General features: G+C 40.3%; 1 protein-coding gene across 1 annotated transcript in view; it reads right to left on the bottom strand.

The window, feature by feature from the left end:
* Positions 1 to 17,291, bottom strand: part of WWC2 (WW and C2 domain containing 2) — a 218,689-nt gene that overhangs the window by 54,897 nt on the left and 146,501 nt on the right. The window contains exons 6-11 of the mRNA XM_008000362.3: positions 16,724 to 16,853; positions 13,686 to 13,832; positions 12,566 to 12,639; positions 8,552 to 8,794; positions 2,881 to 2,970; positions 881 to 1,500 (exon numbers count right to left, since the gene is read on the bottom strand). Of these exons, the coding sequence (XP_007998553.1) occupies positions 881 to 1,500; positions 2,881 to 2,970; positions 8,552 to 8,794; positions 12,566 to 12,639; positions 13,686 to 13,832; positions 16,724 to 16,853 (1,304 nt within the window). The remainder of the gene's footprint in view (positions 1 to 880; positions 1,501 to 2,880; positions 2,971 to 8,551; positions 8,795 to 12,565; positions 12,640 to 13,685; positions 13,833 to 16,723; positions 16,854 to 17,291) is intronic.

Below are 17,291 nucleotides of genomic sequence, written 5' to 3'. Positions count from 1 at the left end.
ATGCTTCTAGGAACAGGAAAAGAGCACTTCTAAAGAGCCCTGCCCTCTTTTGTATGGTCAGTAAAACATGTAGCTATGAACAGGACTCCTCTAGACTAGCACGGGGGCTTTTATTTCACATTCTGTCTCAAGCTAGCTCTGGAACAGATCCTCCTCCTCAGACCAACAGTGATCATCTGCCAACAAGAGTACCATCTTGTGCTCTTTACAATCACATCTAACATATTCAAAGTTCCTGCCTTGCAAAGGACAACCAACAAAACATTATATTTTTCCTGTTTCTGTCTTTTTGAATACAAATGCAGGCCTAAGAACTCCAATCTCTAGTAATCTCTTCCCGGGGCTGCAACAGTTCACCTGGCCAGAAGGTGGCAGGGTAATACCATACACTGCAACCTGCTGCTCCAAATTAACTTTTGCCAGAAAAGGAGAGTCTGGCTTGAAACAAAAACTGTATTTATATAGAATTCCCTCAACAATCTAAACACTGAACCTTGGTACTAATTAGCTAGTATGTTAATTGCCTTGGTTTAAAAGACAATCCTCTTTGCCTTGCTATTTCAGAACCGGAATCTATTTGGAAATATGAAATGGGTTCACAAAATACGTTCCTCGTCAGCTACCACACACAGCGTGTCTCTGGACAACTGAACAGGTACTAAACGATTACGTCTATTAAATAGGGAAGGTGACTTTTATTTGATAATGAAAAATATCTAGGTATATAAGTAAAAACTCCTTCTTAAATGAAGCCCAAACGATTACTCAAAAGAAAGAGAAGGGGAATCATACCCTTTTGTTTACATGGAAAAATAACCCTCCAATCATCCTCCTTAAAATCACTAAGAGGGAATACATGAAAGCAAAGGGCTGCATTTACCTGCAGTTCCTTCATATAATGGCTCACCAGCACATTCATTAAGGTCTTTATCCTCTGAAAGAGATTGGGAGGCTCCTCCTGAATCAGAATCTAGCAAAATCTGATTTTCGACGAGGCCGATATCTGCAAAATGGCTACTCAATTCACAGTCTTCAAAGTCAGCAGAGAACTGATGGAGAGAGGCATCATGAGAAGACAAGGGAAACGTGCCTTCCAAAACCAAGGGAGAGCCTGGAGGAGACAAGGAGGAAAGGGAGGACCTCGAGGACAGGGAGGCCACAGACTTGGGGGCCTCAGCCAGCGGAGGAGTGTGGCCTGTTGCTGCAGCCGCCACCCCAGAGAGTCCGCTCTGGCCAGGCTGGCTGGGGGACTTGACCACCTCGTTTTCATGGATGGTGGTAATGGGTCCGGAAGGAATGTAACCGCTTTTCTCTTGCAGAAGGAAGTCCAGTTTATACTGATAATCCACATCTATCTGATCACTTTGACTGCTGTAATAGAGTTCAGTGGAACTGAGGGAGTTGAGTGACCCTCTGCTGGAGGTGTTCAGAGAGCCCCGACTTGATGCCAGGGAACCCAGGCTGCTCCCAGATGACATGGACAGGGTGCTGGCAGAGAGGCTGAAAGATGAAAAGCACACACCATAAAATCTGCTACAAATTGGAAAACCTATCACAATCCCTACTGGCTCCTTCAGATCTGCAGAGGGAAGACACCTGCTAAAGAATGGAATCAATGGCCAGGGACAGAGGAAATCCCTATCACGGCCACGTGTCAGTTAACAACCAGGTCGAGTTCTGAGAAATGCATGTTAGGTGATTTCATCACTGTGCAAACATCACAGAGTGTACTTACACAAACCTAGATGGTATAGCCTACTGCACACCCAAGCTATATGGTGTAGCCTATTGCTCCCAGGCTGTGTGTGCAAACATCACAGAGTGTACTTACACAAACCTAGATGGTACAGCCTACTGTACACCCAAGCTATATGGTGTAGCCTATTGATTCCAGGCTGTGTGTGCAAACATCACAGAGCGCACTTACAGAAACCTAGATGGTACAGCCCACTGCACACCCAAGCTATAGGGTGTAGCCTATTGCTCCCAGGCTATGAACATGCACAGTAGTTGCTGTTCTGAATACTGTAGGCAATTATAACACAATAGTAGTATTTGTGTATCTAAACATAGCTAAACTAGAAAAAGCAGAGTAAAAATACAGTATTATAATCTTATGGGACCACCATCATATATGCAGTCTGTCCTTGACAAAAAGTCATCATGTGGCACATAACTGTATACCATGTCTATGCTTCTTCACTAACCTTTTCAGCCTTGCTCTCCAAATACTCTTTAAGTAGCTAGTAGTAGTATTAAACATTATCCTCCTTTTGCAAAAATAAAAGGAATCAAATACCTGCTGATAAGTTTATTTGCACAGACATCTAGAAGCCACTTTGTGATTAAAAAATATTGAAAGAAAAAAAAAAGAAACAGGGCAAAAACATTAATGTAGATTTTTTTTTTTTAAAGCTTTTTATTTTTAGAGAAAAGAAGGCAAGCTAATAAAAAGAAAGAAGTCACACAAAAGACCCTTGGTTTCGCTCACCTTTCCTCTTTGTGTGTGAATGTGAGGAGTGAATTTTTTTTTCATCAATATAAGGAAATCTATGGCTATTTTAAGGCAAAACTCCCCCGTTTTCCCTTTTTAAAAAATGGGGCAATGGGAAAAATGTGTTATTTTCCTAAGTGTATTGACAGCTAAAACATATCTTCTTTCTATAACATATTTCAAATGTATTCCAAATATGACACTGGGTTCATGAAAAAGAAAATGTGACTTTAAATCTGATCACTCAAATATTAACTGTACTAGTATAATGATTTTATTTACTTTTAAGTAGTTGGAAATAAAGTGAAAAGTAATCAGAGATGAACAAGAATATGCCTGAATGTATTCAGAGAAAAGTTTTCCCCTCAGAAATCTGACAAGCTCACCTTTTAAGTTGTGAATGCAAATAAGTAGTTAATCTAGTAGTTTCTTCAAGTTTCTGTAACAGCTCTTTTCTTCTCTCTTCCAATCTCAATCTAGGAAGAAAAAAATTATTTTCAAATGATTGTAACAAAATATGAAAACTGAAAGAAAGATTCTTATTGTACAAGCATTACAGATCACAAGGCGAAAATGTGAATGGGCTCCACAGACAGAAAACAGGACACTCAGCAAGGAGTGTCAGAGGCAGAGCTGCACGCAGCCAAGCTGAAGGACGGGGAGAGAGCGTCATGCCCAATCACCAATGTCACTGAGAATTTAAAATTGCTGGTAGTCTAGAATCTTTTTAAATGGATAAATAACATGGTCCTTTGAGTTGGGGAAGAAGAGTGAGGAGGAAACAACCATGAAAACAAAAAAAACTAAACAAAGACTAAGAATCCTGACACAGAACTGTGACTTGGGAACCCTTTCCTAAAACATTTCACAGCAATAGTAAAGGTCACCCTAAATACCGAATTTAGTAACGCTTGTTCCAATATAATATTTGGCGATAACATTCCCAACCCTAATTTGATAAGAATTTCAGCAATTAAGAAACAATTTTAGTCCACATTACCACTGTGGGCTAATTTGGGCTCAACTGTTTAAGGAAGAGGATGAGCTAAAAGTGATTTCCCTTCCAACCCATAGCACATCTCATTATCTGTGTCAGATTATCATAAAATTTCACCCACACTCAGCTGCAAAAGTTTTTTTTTTTTTTAATTAGAATACAGCATTATAGAACTGTATACTTGAATAGTAAGTCAAATATACTACGTACCCAGGGATTTATGCAACTAAGAGTCTGTGTAAGGATAGCCTATGTCATATGAAGGTCTTTAGACATCACTGAAATACACTAGTTCAGAGTAGTGAGCAGCAGAATGGAATTCAGGAAAAGGGCATCTGGGTTTCTAATCTTGATTTGCAGCTTACTAGCTGCATATCCTTGGGTAAGTCACTGAATCAAGGGTCTTCCTTTTCTAATCTGTAAAACGGTGACTATAATTCCCCTGTGTCTCCCTGGTAAGGCTGTTAAAGAGATGTATGGGAAAGTACTCGACAGAGAAGAAAAACAAATCTGACTTGTTTAAAGCCTCCGCATGCCCTGCAAAGTGGTGATATAGAAATTAGCCACTTTTCTTTGGAGAAAAATAAAATTTCCTTAATTTCGAATCTCTTTGAAATGTGATATATGTTTCTGGCAGTAAGGAAACATGCCCGTATTTTGTTTATAGGTATCTATCCCTTTGATGTGTCAACAACGCTATTCCATTGTATGTTACACTAAAAAAGTAATTCTCGCCATATTCTTTAATACTTCAAAAGCGTGATAAATTCTTAATTCATGGCTTTCAAAGGTGTATATTTAAAAGCAGTAGTCATTTTAAAAATCTTTCAAATATAAATAAAAACTCAACAAGGAAAGAAGTAATATGAAGTAGACTAGCTGAACTAAAAGGTGCACAAAGGTCTGAAGAAAGTCCCAAACTCTACTAAAATCCATGTCTTCTGAAACAAGAGAAACACTTTGGAAGTAAGTTTTAAAACTCAATATTGCTTTTATTAAAATGAAGCCTTTTCCTAGTGCTTTCAGGGGGCACCAGGATGACGTCAGAATGTGACCCTGAGCCACACTTTCAGTGCTGCCCCTCCCCCATCACTAGGGCGCGTCCTCAGCCTTCTCCAGGTGATGCTCAGCAGCTGCTCTTTCAGCCCTTTAATGTCTGCTTTGAACTACAGGTGCCTGTCTTTGTGTTCTTGTTCATATTTCCCACTTGGCTCCTACAATCCCAGAAGGCAGATACCAGCCCTTTCTCCCTGCAGTGCAGGGTGCACTGGCCAGTCCCTCCGTACTTGCTGGTGCTGAGATGAAACCTTCCCCGGGAGAAGCATGAGGAAGGCACTGGGGAGAGGCACAGAAACCTTCCTAGTGGGCCGCAGTTTGTCTCTGATGTTATCATCAAAGCCTCTCCTAGTGACAGCCCGAAGTCTTCCTCAGAATCCAGGTGTATTTCATGTGAAACGCCCTCCCCACCTTCCCCATAACCAGGGGTTAGAAGAAACTGCAGACATCAGCCCTCTCAAAAGGGTGCATACCTGTCTCTCTGAGTTCTTCTCCAACTCCTGCCTGTTGGTCTGCTGGATGAGAAAGGGTTTCCTCTACTTGGCCCTTAAAAGATTCCTCCCCCTGGCCCAGCTGTTCCACATCCCCTTTCAAGCTGCCCTTTGTGAAGTATGGGCCTTCACACCTGCCTGCCTCTGCCCTGAGTGCCCTGCAGGAGAGAAGCACAGCCTGGTTTCTCCTGAACTCAGAATTCTGCACCTAGGGAAAATTTCATGTCATCTATAGAAGTAGGAAGTCCCTTTTCCATTCAAAACTAAATGACACTCATGTCCCCACCTACTTGCTTTAAAAAATTTTTCAGAAGCAGTGGCAAAATCATTCAAATAATTAAGAAACAATTAAAACGTCTTGGCAATTACAAGGCAAATCCCCAACATTTGTGAGAAAACAAGGAGCAAGGTTAAGATCTTACCAGCTATAGAAAAGCACAGAGTTTAAGGAATTTCAATAACTGCGCGGAAAGAATATGAAAGATGCATAGAAACACCTTCCCTGCATGGTTTTTTTCATTTGTGAGCAATTTCTCTTTTGGCCTAGCGATCCTCCACCATGAGCACCTCTTTCCCACCACCAGGTGGCGAGCACGGTCGCTGCCATCAGGCCCAGTGGGCGACACTGCAGCCCTGCAGGGGCAGGAACAGAGCCGGTCGGGGGCTGTAGGATCACTCAGAGACTGAAAATTCATGTGCATCTAGCTCCTTCAGAGACCAACGTTCAACAATGACTCAGAATCTTGCCAGAGGTCACCCCTGAAATAATGAGGAACCCCAAATATAAGTGGAAAACAGGAAAATGTTGGGGGATACGGCAGGTAGCTTTCTTTGACAGTCATGTAGGTGCCAAGAAGAAAAGGAAGGATTTGGGGTTGGTGGCACACAATCTGTTCTATGAAGAAACTGAGTTTCACCCAGCAAATCCTACTTCCTAAAAGCAGCTCTGGCCAACCCCGCTTTGACACGAGGAGACACTGCTGGCAAGGGCATTCTCCTCCCTCTTAAACTCCCAGAGTCAGTGCAACAGCAGCAGTGAGCAGAGCAGAAGCCCACACACAGCAGGAAGACACGAAAGGGTGAAGCCATAAGAAAAATGCCAGAGCAAGGGGGAATAGAAAGCAAAACCATGAACAGCAACAACAAAACCCAAAGCCAGATGAGGTTGTATCTATTTGGGAAAGAAAGGATTCAGTGTTTCCAATGGCGGTAGGTTCTGCTCTTCTAGACTCGTGAAATACTGAGTCACTTTGGGCATCCCAGGATAAGAGTTAGAAAGTTTTAAGTTGATCAAGCGAGAATGTCTGAGTCCTGCAACCTTCGATGGCAAAGTAAGTATGAGGATTTGCCTTTGGCCATAGACACTGATAAGGAAACCAGCATCCACTTATTTGGAATACTAAACGACCTGGCTCTTCCAGGTAACTCAGAAAGTCAACATGCTGCATATATAAATTCCATGTTTCCCTTCCCGCCAACATCCAATCATGGGAGACAGGGCCAAGCCACTTACTCCCCAGATGACACAAACCCAGTGTCTCACTAAAGAGATCTCACTAAATAGACAATTTTTTGTATAAGTATCTTATAGCTCCTCTTCCTAATGAGTTCGAGCCTACTGTCTCTGGTGAGGTTTGGGCTTTTCGTTAAAAAAAAAAAAAAAAGGAAAAAGCCTACTATTTCTGCTGGAATTTTGAGTTACTATGTGTGTGCAAATGGTACTTAGGAAAAAGTCAAAGTTTAGGTTCTTAGGAACAAACTGTTATTTTTTAATGCTATATCATTAGTCATTTTTTGGAAGCTCTACTCCTAATAAAAAAGGCAAGCAAGACACCACTTCAATAAAAGCTGTTTGAGACAAACAAATATGCTTTCTTTCTCTGCCAGAACAAATCTGTTTGTAAGTCCTTCCTAGATTCACCTATTACAAGGTAGAACAGCTGAGATGGACGTGGCACATTAGACACGTATGATTATATACAATTTTATTAAGTGCTATGTAGTAGTATGAAACATCATTGTTTTTATAAACGGGCCACATAAAGGCTACCCATTTCATCATAGCTACCGAAAATCAGTAGCTAGAAACTTTAGGTATACAAATTTAGACATATCAGGGTAAGTCAGAAAAACAACAACAACAACAAACCAAATTAATTCTCCTTGCCTTCTTACTCCTTTTGTTCCTTTTGGTCTTTGTCAGATGGGGCCTTGCTTTGCCAGCCTGGCTGATACTTCCCTTAGGCTGACCCTTCAGTCAGCAAAATTAGACAGAAAAGCCAGAACAAGAAGGGAAGAAAAGAAGGGGAAATGGAGGCAAAGATGAGAATTATTAAGAGGGTAGAAGATTATAGTTCAGAGGCTTTTCCTTTTGATACGTTTTCATGTTCCCTACAGCTACGACACTGAGGTTGCGTGTTACCTTGATCAACATTTTAACCCACAGAAGTCAACTCCACTAAAATGGTTAACCTTGGGATGGGTGAGTCCCCATGCTAACACCTAACTGGGAATGTCAGAGACTTTTTCCTCTCTCCCTCCCCCTGCTTTTCAAATGTTTTGATACTATGTAGACATGTAATCCTAAACATTTATTGAGGACAAGGAATTAGAAGGCAGGAAGCCAGTAATTTTTTTTTTAAAGCAACTAGATTATGACTGGGTATTTTAAACTTACTTCCAGGTCACTTGAAATTATATCAATGTGAATTTCGTTCCCATTACTCTGAAACAGGCACTGCTCTTTACTGGCTGGCCTAAAGGATGTATATGCAGCGGTTCTCAAGGGCTCTCTGGTCTGTGCTGCAACAGGCATCCAACCCTTTCTGCCACCAAGGCCTGGACACAGGCTCCTAGGCAGATGCGTTCATGTCAAACCGACACACAGAGGTCCCCTCACTTAACATTCCAGCTTATCTGTTTACAGAACTGGATTTTTTAAGATGAAATAATCAACTCACACCTTCCCAAAGAAAGATGGGACAATTGCCTACAGTATCTTCCTTTACAGTTTCACCTGCTTCACAGGAGGGCTGCAACTGACAAACAAAATGCAAGTGAGTACGTTGTGACCTGTTAGGATATCACAGGGAGGAAGCTGTCTTTTCCTTGTGAAATGAATAGCAATAAACTTTTGCATTCTTGTGAGTAATAAAACCCAGAATAGGATGCTTCAGTTGCTCTAACAGTCTAGATAATTTTTCTGATCAGAGTGCAATAGTTTATAGCTATTGTTATCAGACTTCATCAATGATGTACATTCCTGGTTTTATGTAAGCATTCCTTAGTTATTCAACATCTGTCACAGGTTTTGCACGTTCCTAACAAACACAGAACTTATCCTGTGGGGCATTAGGATGGCATGCTTTACTGCTCTACAGAAAGTCCATTTGTGCTGTTTCTCAGTCCACTAAGAACAGATGCAATTGAGATTTCCAAACCCAGGGAAAACAGTATCCAGTTAAGACACTCCCACAAGAGTTAAGCTGCCCTATTTCCAGAAGGAAAACAAACCTCTCGGCGAGAGCTCTGCTTGGTGCTCCCCTCACGGACAGCAACTCTTCCTCCAGCCGCTGCCTTTCGGCTTCTAGGCGTTCCAGTTCATCCTGGGTACGTTTCTGTGGGGTGACGAACTGAAGCTCTTTCAAAAGTTCTTCTTTTTCATTAATCAGCATCAGTTTTTCCTTCTCAATATCCAGTGCCCCAGGCCAGGCCTCACTGTCCAATTTTGACAGTTCAATTTTTAAGTTGGCCATACTGAAAAAAAAAGATAAAAGAGGTATGCACATACTCAAAACTCCCGAGAAAGGTAAACACAGCCTAAGCCAAATTTGGGTTTGACACGCTGTCCAGATTTTCCTAACTTGACCTTACCAGAAAGGGGTGTGGTCTACTGGTGAGAGGCCGGAGTGGGAGCAGCAGCCTTGCACGCCAGTCTCTGGGCCTGACTCCACACTCAGCTGTCACCCACTTCTTTCCCCCATCTTTAAAATGTGAGTGAGCACACCCAGTTATCTGACAAAAGGGTGAAGGCCAAGTACACAGAGGCTTCAAAAGGTGAGTGCTCTGGGGGCCACGAGAGAGGCCAGCCCTGACATGTGACTGCCTGTGTAGGTGACAGGAAAGAAGACTGGGCTGGGGTCGGGGGGGTTCCCTTTAAAAAAACTGAGGTGAATGATATCTGAGATGCCATCACTATACATTTTATTCCAATGTGTTTAGATGCTGTCCACTAGTAAAATGGGAACCCCAGGCCAGGCTGGACAGAGACTAGGGCATTAGTAAGTCAGGGAAGGAGAGGGCATCAAAGAGAGCAGTGGTGTGGCCAACTGGTATGAAAGCAGTTGGGCCGGTGCAGTGGCTCATCCCATAATCCAACAAGTAGGAGGATCATGGGAGGCCAGGAGTTTAAGACCAGTCTTGGCAACATAGCAAGACCCTGTCTCTACCAAAAATATTTTTTAAATTTTAAAAATTAGCCAGGTGTGGTGATGTGTGTGCCTGTGGTCCCAGCTCCTCGGGAGGCTAAGGTGAGATCACTTGAGCCCAGGAGTTTGAGGCTGCAGTGAGCCATAACTGTGCCATTGCACTCCTGCCTGGGTGACAGAGCAAGACTCTGGGAGTCAGGGTTTGATCCATCAAGGCTCCCCCATCAGAGGGAGCAAGGCCCTGGGAGAGAGAGTCAGGGGTTGATCCATCAAGCCTCCCCCATCGCCAAAAAGAAGGGGCACGGCTTGGCCTTCTCCTGTTCACATTCTCCTTAAGTTGCACATGAGTCTCCTCCCCATCAGTGCCCCTGCTGGTGTACAAGCCATTTACTGAGCAGTCATTGCACCGACACTTTATACATTATTGTGTTAGCCCTGTGGTTCCTCTGTACACAGCTATTGGCAGGCAGCATATGGTGGACCTTCACTAGTACAGGCAGCTGGTGTGACACCACTGGAGTGACAACAGGTGCTGAAGTGATGCAGACAGGGACAGGAGAAGGAGGAGGAAATGCACCAAAGGCAAACCTCACTGGTTCCATAATTTTGCCTGACCCCAGATTTCTCTTATGTCGAGAGCTTCATCACACTTGGTAGAGTCAACATTACTCCTGACTCAGTACGAATGTCCTAACCACCCGAGTCAAATAACTTGCTACGTGGCACTGTGAAGACAATCAGGACATGGTTCTTTGGACCATAAGGACAAGAGCTCAGTGAACTATGAACTCCACTGATGTTTGCACAAGGAATTTATGTTTCTACAGAAAAATGTTGGATGATTACTTTGGATATTGTTACAGTATACGCCAGAATATGAAAAATAGAAAAATAATTTTTTCCCATTTTCATGGGAGAACTTGTAGAAGGCAAGAGAAAAGGTGAATGAAAAACATAAGCAAGAGCAAAGATGGAAGTAGATCCATACCTTTGTGTCATGAGTTTCTTGTTCCAATTAAAAATAAAATTGCCATCTTAGACTGGCACTGGGTATGCAGTGTACTTCTGATTTTCTCCCACTGTCTGCACTTATGATAAATGTAACATCAGCTATTCTTCAGCTTTAACCACAAAACCATAAGCAACTGTCTCAACATACTAGAAAATTAATCATCAAAATGCTAAATAAGCATGATATTATTAGCTTCATTAAGCACATAAAACAAGGGCTGGAGGAGAAAACAGATTTCAGAGAAACACAGCCTTCCTCTTTACTTATTCAGAATTGAGGAGGAAAAAGCATTTTCAACATATGCATAAGCGCTTGAGATTCACCTTCTCATCAGCATCACTAGTAACTTTAAAACAAAACCCTAAATGGCACGGCAATGCAACCAAGTGGGGAAAAAACCCATGTCTGAAGTTTTGATGTGATTGAATTAACCAATGGAACCAAGAACAACAACAGAATACAGGAAAAAGAGGCACCTGTTTATTATTTGTGTGATCAGACATTAGGCAGGTCTTAAATTTTATTTTAGAAGGGATGTGCCAAATTTGGGGAGCAGAATATGAGGAAGACTTCTAGAAGCACCTAGGAAGAGAAATGCGATGTGAGCTCCAGATAAAATTAACTTAGAAGTCAAAGGAGGGGTGAAAGCTGAAGTTGATCCATGGGAAGCAGAGTCAAGCCCGAAAGAATGCAGGGGCATAAGGCCCACTTCTCCAAGACTGCTTCTGAGTAATGGCCATTCTCTTTCAGAAAAGCAGACCTAAATGATGGATTTGTCCACAGCCCAGCCCAGGTGGACATACAACAAGAGGACCACAGGCACTATCTACCAAAAGCTGGCACATCACTGGGCCACAAAACCAGAAGTTGATCCTCAATACTTATTGAAGGGAAGGCACTAATCTGGGCACTGAGAAGGGGATAATAAAGCCTAAACATTTTTCCTAACCTGAAGAAATTTAGAATCTGCCAGAGAAAATTTAAAGGCATTAAAATTAGCTGAGTAAATTGCTGTTCAGATTGACTAAGTGACTTGTTCAGGTTCACATGGTTAATAATTTGTGGAATGAAGTTTAGCTTTCTTTCAGGAAATGAGGAACCAAGTAATATTAAGAATACAGGTTACATAGAGGTGAATAGTGTATTTATTTTACTTTGTTAAAGCCAGATAACCTCTACGGACTACGGCTAATTGCTTTTAAATCATCACCAATAATAAGGAATACTTCAATATCTGGTTCTCAGCTTAGCTTTTCATGATCATGGGGAGAAACATGATAAATTCCTGTTCCTTGCAGGACGACAATGCAGTTTTTCCCAATGTCCTCCTAAATAATAACCCAATAGCATTTTAAAGCTCTTATAAGGAAAATAATGAAATAAAATGCATCAGTATAATCCTTTCCCTCATAATAATGAGTTCTATATTATAAAAAATATTTGAGTCTATCTACTAGATAAGGATGGTGAAGTATCTTTTTTTGTTTTTGTTTTTTTTTTGAGATGGAAGTTTCTTATGTCTCACTCCAGCGGAATCACAAAGTAAGAAAAAGATAGCACAGGGATTAAGAAAAGTTTATGACGTAAAAGAGAGAAATAATCTCTCTTCCTTTTCCCTAAAGTAAGTCCATTGGAACTGACACCTCAGCGCCTTCAAGGACGTTAGCAGTAAGACTTCCCTTCAAATCAAAGGAACATACTTACTCGCCTTAGAACTCCTCAACAGCTATTTAGTCCTATACCTGAACCACCGTATTATATTTCCATCAAAGCAACCAATCGTCTCACTTTTAATTGAGAGGTAAGTATTGTACCAACTCAAAGCTTCTTTTTTCTCAGAAGAGAAGGGGGCAATTTCATTTCCACACTTCTCATTAATTCTCCCTGTTCTTTAGCCTTTGGTGGTGGGGAGAGCCGGGGGAAGAAAAGGTAGACCAGAGAGGAAGCAGCCCTTACACGCTAAAAACCCAAGGGTGGCCTTGGTAAGAATGTATGGGGAGTGCCCAGCAGATGTCACCGCAGGAGTAAAGATTAATTCTGGAAAAGGAAATGTTTGAGCCATGAACAAAACAGCTTCTCTGTCATTACCTTCTTTTGGCTTCTTCATACTGTAGGCTTAGCCTGACCTTTTCAGCTAAATTTGATCTACTTCTCACTCCAATCTAGTGGAAAAAAGGAAAAAAGTCAATTAACTCTGCTAATGAATGAAGTAAATTGCTTTTGTTTCTAGGAAGTATGTGTAATTGAAAAGTTAAAGAAGATGGTACTGAAATTGGGAAACACCAATTTAAAAAGACACTTATTTTATTGTCTCAGTAGGGGCAAAACATTTCTTTCAATTCAAGCTCATCTGTTTTTCAAAGACTCTAACATTATTTTCTCTACATGTTAAATTCAAGATAAAAAATACCCTGATATTGTAAATACCAAGGTAAATGTGTCTGGTATCTTAGAGTTTATGAAGGGTGTACAGGTCAATAAAATTTATGAACTGGAACTAATTTCTTCGCCTTTAAGAGCCTAATTTCTGGCATTTAGCTTTCAACTGTACAAAATATAAACTAAGTTCAAAAATTAATTTTCAAATAGGTAAGCCCTACTGTTGATCTCTGTTTTACTTTCACAGCACATATTTCAAAGCAGCATAAAAGAATATAAAAATAAATGGGAATGTATTGAGAAGTAAATACTTGCTAATGGCATCCCAAAATGGAGAAGGTAAAATAGTTAACAATAGCCAAGCCACATTAAATATTTAAATGGCAGATATAAATCACAGATTAAACATTTTAATATAATCAATTAAGATTTACAAAAACAAGTTTTCTTATTAGTCTTAAAAGGCATGTTTTTCTGTTTCTCATTGGCGTAATGTTTATTTGAAAGAACCTAAATTTCCAAGACTCTAAACGTAATAGGAAAAAGTTAAATTCTCACATGCCTCTAGCCTTTCAATGTGTCTTTAAAGGAATATAGCATGAGAAAGTTTGAACAAAGCTATTCATATGGACAAATCCTGACACGCTTGGCACCTAGATAGAAAAGATGAGGCTATGATTTTTAAAACGAATCTTATGAGAATGAAACACTGAATGCACACAGCCAGAATCCAAGTCACATATACTTCTGGTTCCAGTTCACCATCCATATTGCAAGTAAGGCCCATCAAGGACAACACTGGGCCAACTCTTCAACATAGATAACTTACATCTCCGGAAATGCTTGTTTGTGACCCAGCATCAAGGGTCTGTCTGGAGAGAGATAAATGAGAGTTCACAGGACTAGATCTCAAATCTGGCTCAGATCTGCCAATGTTCTGATCCAAATGAAACCGCTCCTGCAGCTTAGCAAGACTCTGTTCAGAAAACACAAAGTTTTTCATAAATTAAGAGAGCAAACCTTCCCTACCAGGTGAAATTAAAAGGAAAGAGATAATCTCAATGGAAAAAAACAACTACTTTATTTAGTAGGTACTTACCACTTTATATAATTGAAAAAATAATAGTAGGATATAATTTTGCACTTACATATGTGACTTCAGAAGCGAGATCGTATTAAACCAGTTGTCTTATCTTTCCCAAGATAGCATTTTCCTATGAATGGTATCTTTAAAATACATGCATGTCTTATTTTTAAAAATTACATTAAGAAGTTGCCTCTATTTCAATAGGAACCCACTCACTTTATGCAACTGAAATTCTGGAAACACAATATCTATAATGTAATCTCTCATTTTAGATACAGTAAGAGAATTTCCTACTTTGAAGACTTCTTCAATTATGCCATTGTACATCTGGACAGGAACCAAGAGATTATTTAGCTCACATCAACGTTAGGGATTAGGAAACTGAGGCTCAGAAGTTGCTAATGAATGGCACAGGCATCAAAGAAGCCCATCTGTGTGTCTACTGCATGGCACTGCCTGTGGCGACATGTTTGGCTTGGTAAAGAGAATAATCAAAAGCAAATGTGCCTGCTGTGGGCACTCAGGTTTAATATACTGTGTTTACTTTAGAGGGAGGATATGAACAAGTGGAAGTATTGAAAAGGAAAGACTAATCTGAATCACTTGAAACAGTAAAATGGAAACCCTACAGTAATACTAATAAAATGATAAGAAATGATTATTATCAACAAAAGAACCTGTATTTAATCCTGATATTTAAAATTTTCAGGATTAGGAGGAATTAGAAATATCAGAGATCAGGAATTTTTTACCTAACTTTCTCCTTCTCTATTTTCTTTCAAAGGGATATTAATACTATATATATATAGTATTAATATATACTCATATATATATATGAGAGGATAAAACATAAATGGTCACATCAAATAATACAGAAAAGAACAAAAAATCCTTTTAGTGACCTTGTGCAAGTCTTTTCTATTTTTCCATCTATACAGTGAAAAAAAGTCAGTGTTCTTCAAACTTATCTGTGATGGCAATACATTCAATCAATTTAGCAGGTTGTTACCAGTATTTTTTTTTTTTAAAGAAATAGAAGATACTAGAAAATAAAATCGGAGTACATCACCAGCATTAAGAGTACGCATATTTCTGTGAAATTCATTTTGAGTGTGTGTGTGTGTGCATGCGCATGCACACCTGTTTATAGGTACACACAATTGTGTGTTACTGGGTTTTGATGTAAAATCTATTTCTTACTGTGGTCAAAGAGGTTTGAAAGTCACAGAAGATATCGAAAGTCCCTTCTAACTCTATTGTCAATCTCTGCATCTACTAATTAATTATTCTATGTACTTTAGTAACTAAAAAGGAATCTAATCTTTTAATTTAATCGGGCCTGCAGATGAATCCAAAGTTTATAGGAAAAATGAAAGATGACCTAAAATTGTTGAATTAGAAGGTTCCAATGTAAATTTGCTCCAGTTCTATTAACTTTTTTTTTTTTTAAAGGACCTATGACATGCATTTCTGGAATTACTGACTTAATCAGCAAGACAATTGCAGAACAAAACCAAAATACACACCAGCGAAGTCCTGCACGTGTTAAATATATGGTAAAACCACATTAACCCAGCCTGCCTGGGTTTGAACCGTCAGTCTTGCTACTTACCAGCTGTATGACTTTAAAGAAACTTTAATTTTTCTGTGCTGTAATTTCCTCATCTGTAAGCTGAGAATAATAAGAGTGCCTACCTTTAGTGGCTGTTGTGAGGATCAAGGGAATTATTTATATGCAAGGCAGTTAGAAGAATGCCTGGCACAAAGTCAGTATTTATAAGTATTTGCTGTTATTATTGTTGTCTTTTCTATTAGATTTCTTCTTGCAAGTAATGCAAAATTATATGGATCCAAGAATATTTATCTATATTCAACTCAAATTTTGAACACCAACATCAAGTAGTTAAATATGGTATTTAAATGTAGATGTTCTATTGAGAATGTAAACATCATCAGTGACTCTAACATTTTCACAAAGATGCGGACTGAATTATTCCTCAGCTAAGTAAGAACTCCAAATATATGAAATAAGAATTCTTAGTGTTTGTGATAATTACGGGATGGAGGGAAGGAGAGGAAGAGAGACACCCTTAAAAAAAAACTTGACTGTATTTGATAAGTATAGATATTCAGAATACTGATCACTTAATGGCTATTTTGTTTTTTCTACACATGCTGCTGGATCACTGGGAGTGAAGACCCACAGGCTGAGAAGTGAACGGGTTTAGTCAGGGGATCTACGGCCATGGGCAGCTTTCCGAGGGTAACTGTACAGGCATCCCCCAGCTGGGTCAGCACTCCCCACCTCTCAGCTGGCACCCCAGAATCAACTGGGTTGGAAAACTTTTCTAAGCTCCTCACATAGTCTCATCCCCAAAAGGCAAGCCTTCTACTTACTGATGGCAAATGACATATCCCTTGTGTATCCTGGGCTGAGAATTCTGCTTATTGGGGTCCCACAGGAAGTTTTCAGTGAGTTTCAGGGTGCACCAAGATGTTAATCTCCTTACATGAGCTCCAGGCCCCGCCACTCACTATCTCAAAGGCCATGCAAAGGCTGTTTACAACAAAGTGTACCGTCACTTGGAATCACTCTGCTCTGCTCCAAGGCAGCAGGCTACCTTTGTGCCTGCGACCATCTCCGCAGGGCCCATTCTGCACAAATGCGGCTGGGGTGGAAGGGGTCACCCAGACTCTCAGGGAGCACTTCTGCCCCAGTAAGAGTTTCTGGGGGCCTCAGAAGGTAGAAGTTTGGCTTAACAAAATGTTTTACAATGTACCTGCATCAGATCTTGTTTTTCTTTTTCTCCTGAGCTAATGGCTTTTCTGATAGATTTTAGTTCTGTTAGAATGGCTTTGGCTTCACTGAGTTCATACCCGCTCTGGCCTCCAGACATTTTTTTATCAATTCTGTGAAAAGAGAAAAAGAAAGAAAAAGTATCAAAGAATGATCGTATATAAGTTAAACAGACAGTAGGAATTGGTTTCGGAATTGTCTAAGTTGGATGATTATTTCACTTCTGACTCTCATATACCAGCAATCATCTTTTCAGGCGGTTACTCCTCATTTCTCTTTTTTTTTTTTTTTTTTTTTGAGATGAAGTCTTGTTCTGTCACCCAGGCAGGAGTGCAAGTGTGCGATCTTGGCTCACTGCAACCTATGCCTCCTGGGTTCAAGTAATTCTCCTGCCTCAGCCTCCCAAGTAGCTAGATTATAGGCGCCTGCCACGATGCCTGGCTAATTTTTGTATTTTTGATAATGACGGGGTTTCACCGTGTTGGCCAGGCTTGAACTCCTGATCTTGTGATCCGCACGCCTCGGCCCCTCCTTTCTCTTTTAATCACAGG

Source organism: Chlorocebus sabaeus, chromosome 7 (assembly GCF_047675955.1).
Source record: "Chlorocebus sabaeus isolate Y175 chromosome 7, mChlSab1.0.hap1, whole genome shotgun sequence".
Lineage (NCBI taxonomy): Eukaryota > Metazoa > Chordata > Mammalia > Primates > Cercopithecidae > Chlorocebus > Chlorocebus sabaeus.
The sequence above is the reverse complement of the archived record's forward strand: the minus strand, read 5'-3'. Positions and strand labels throughout refer to the sequence as shown.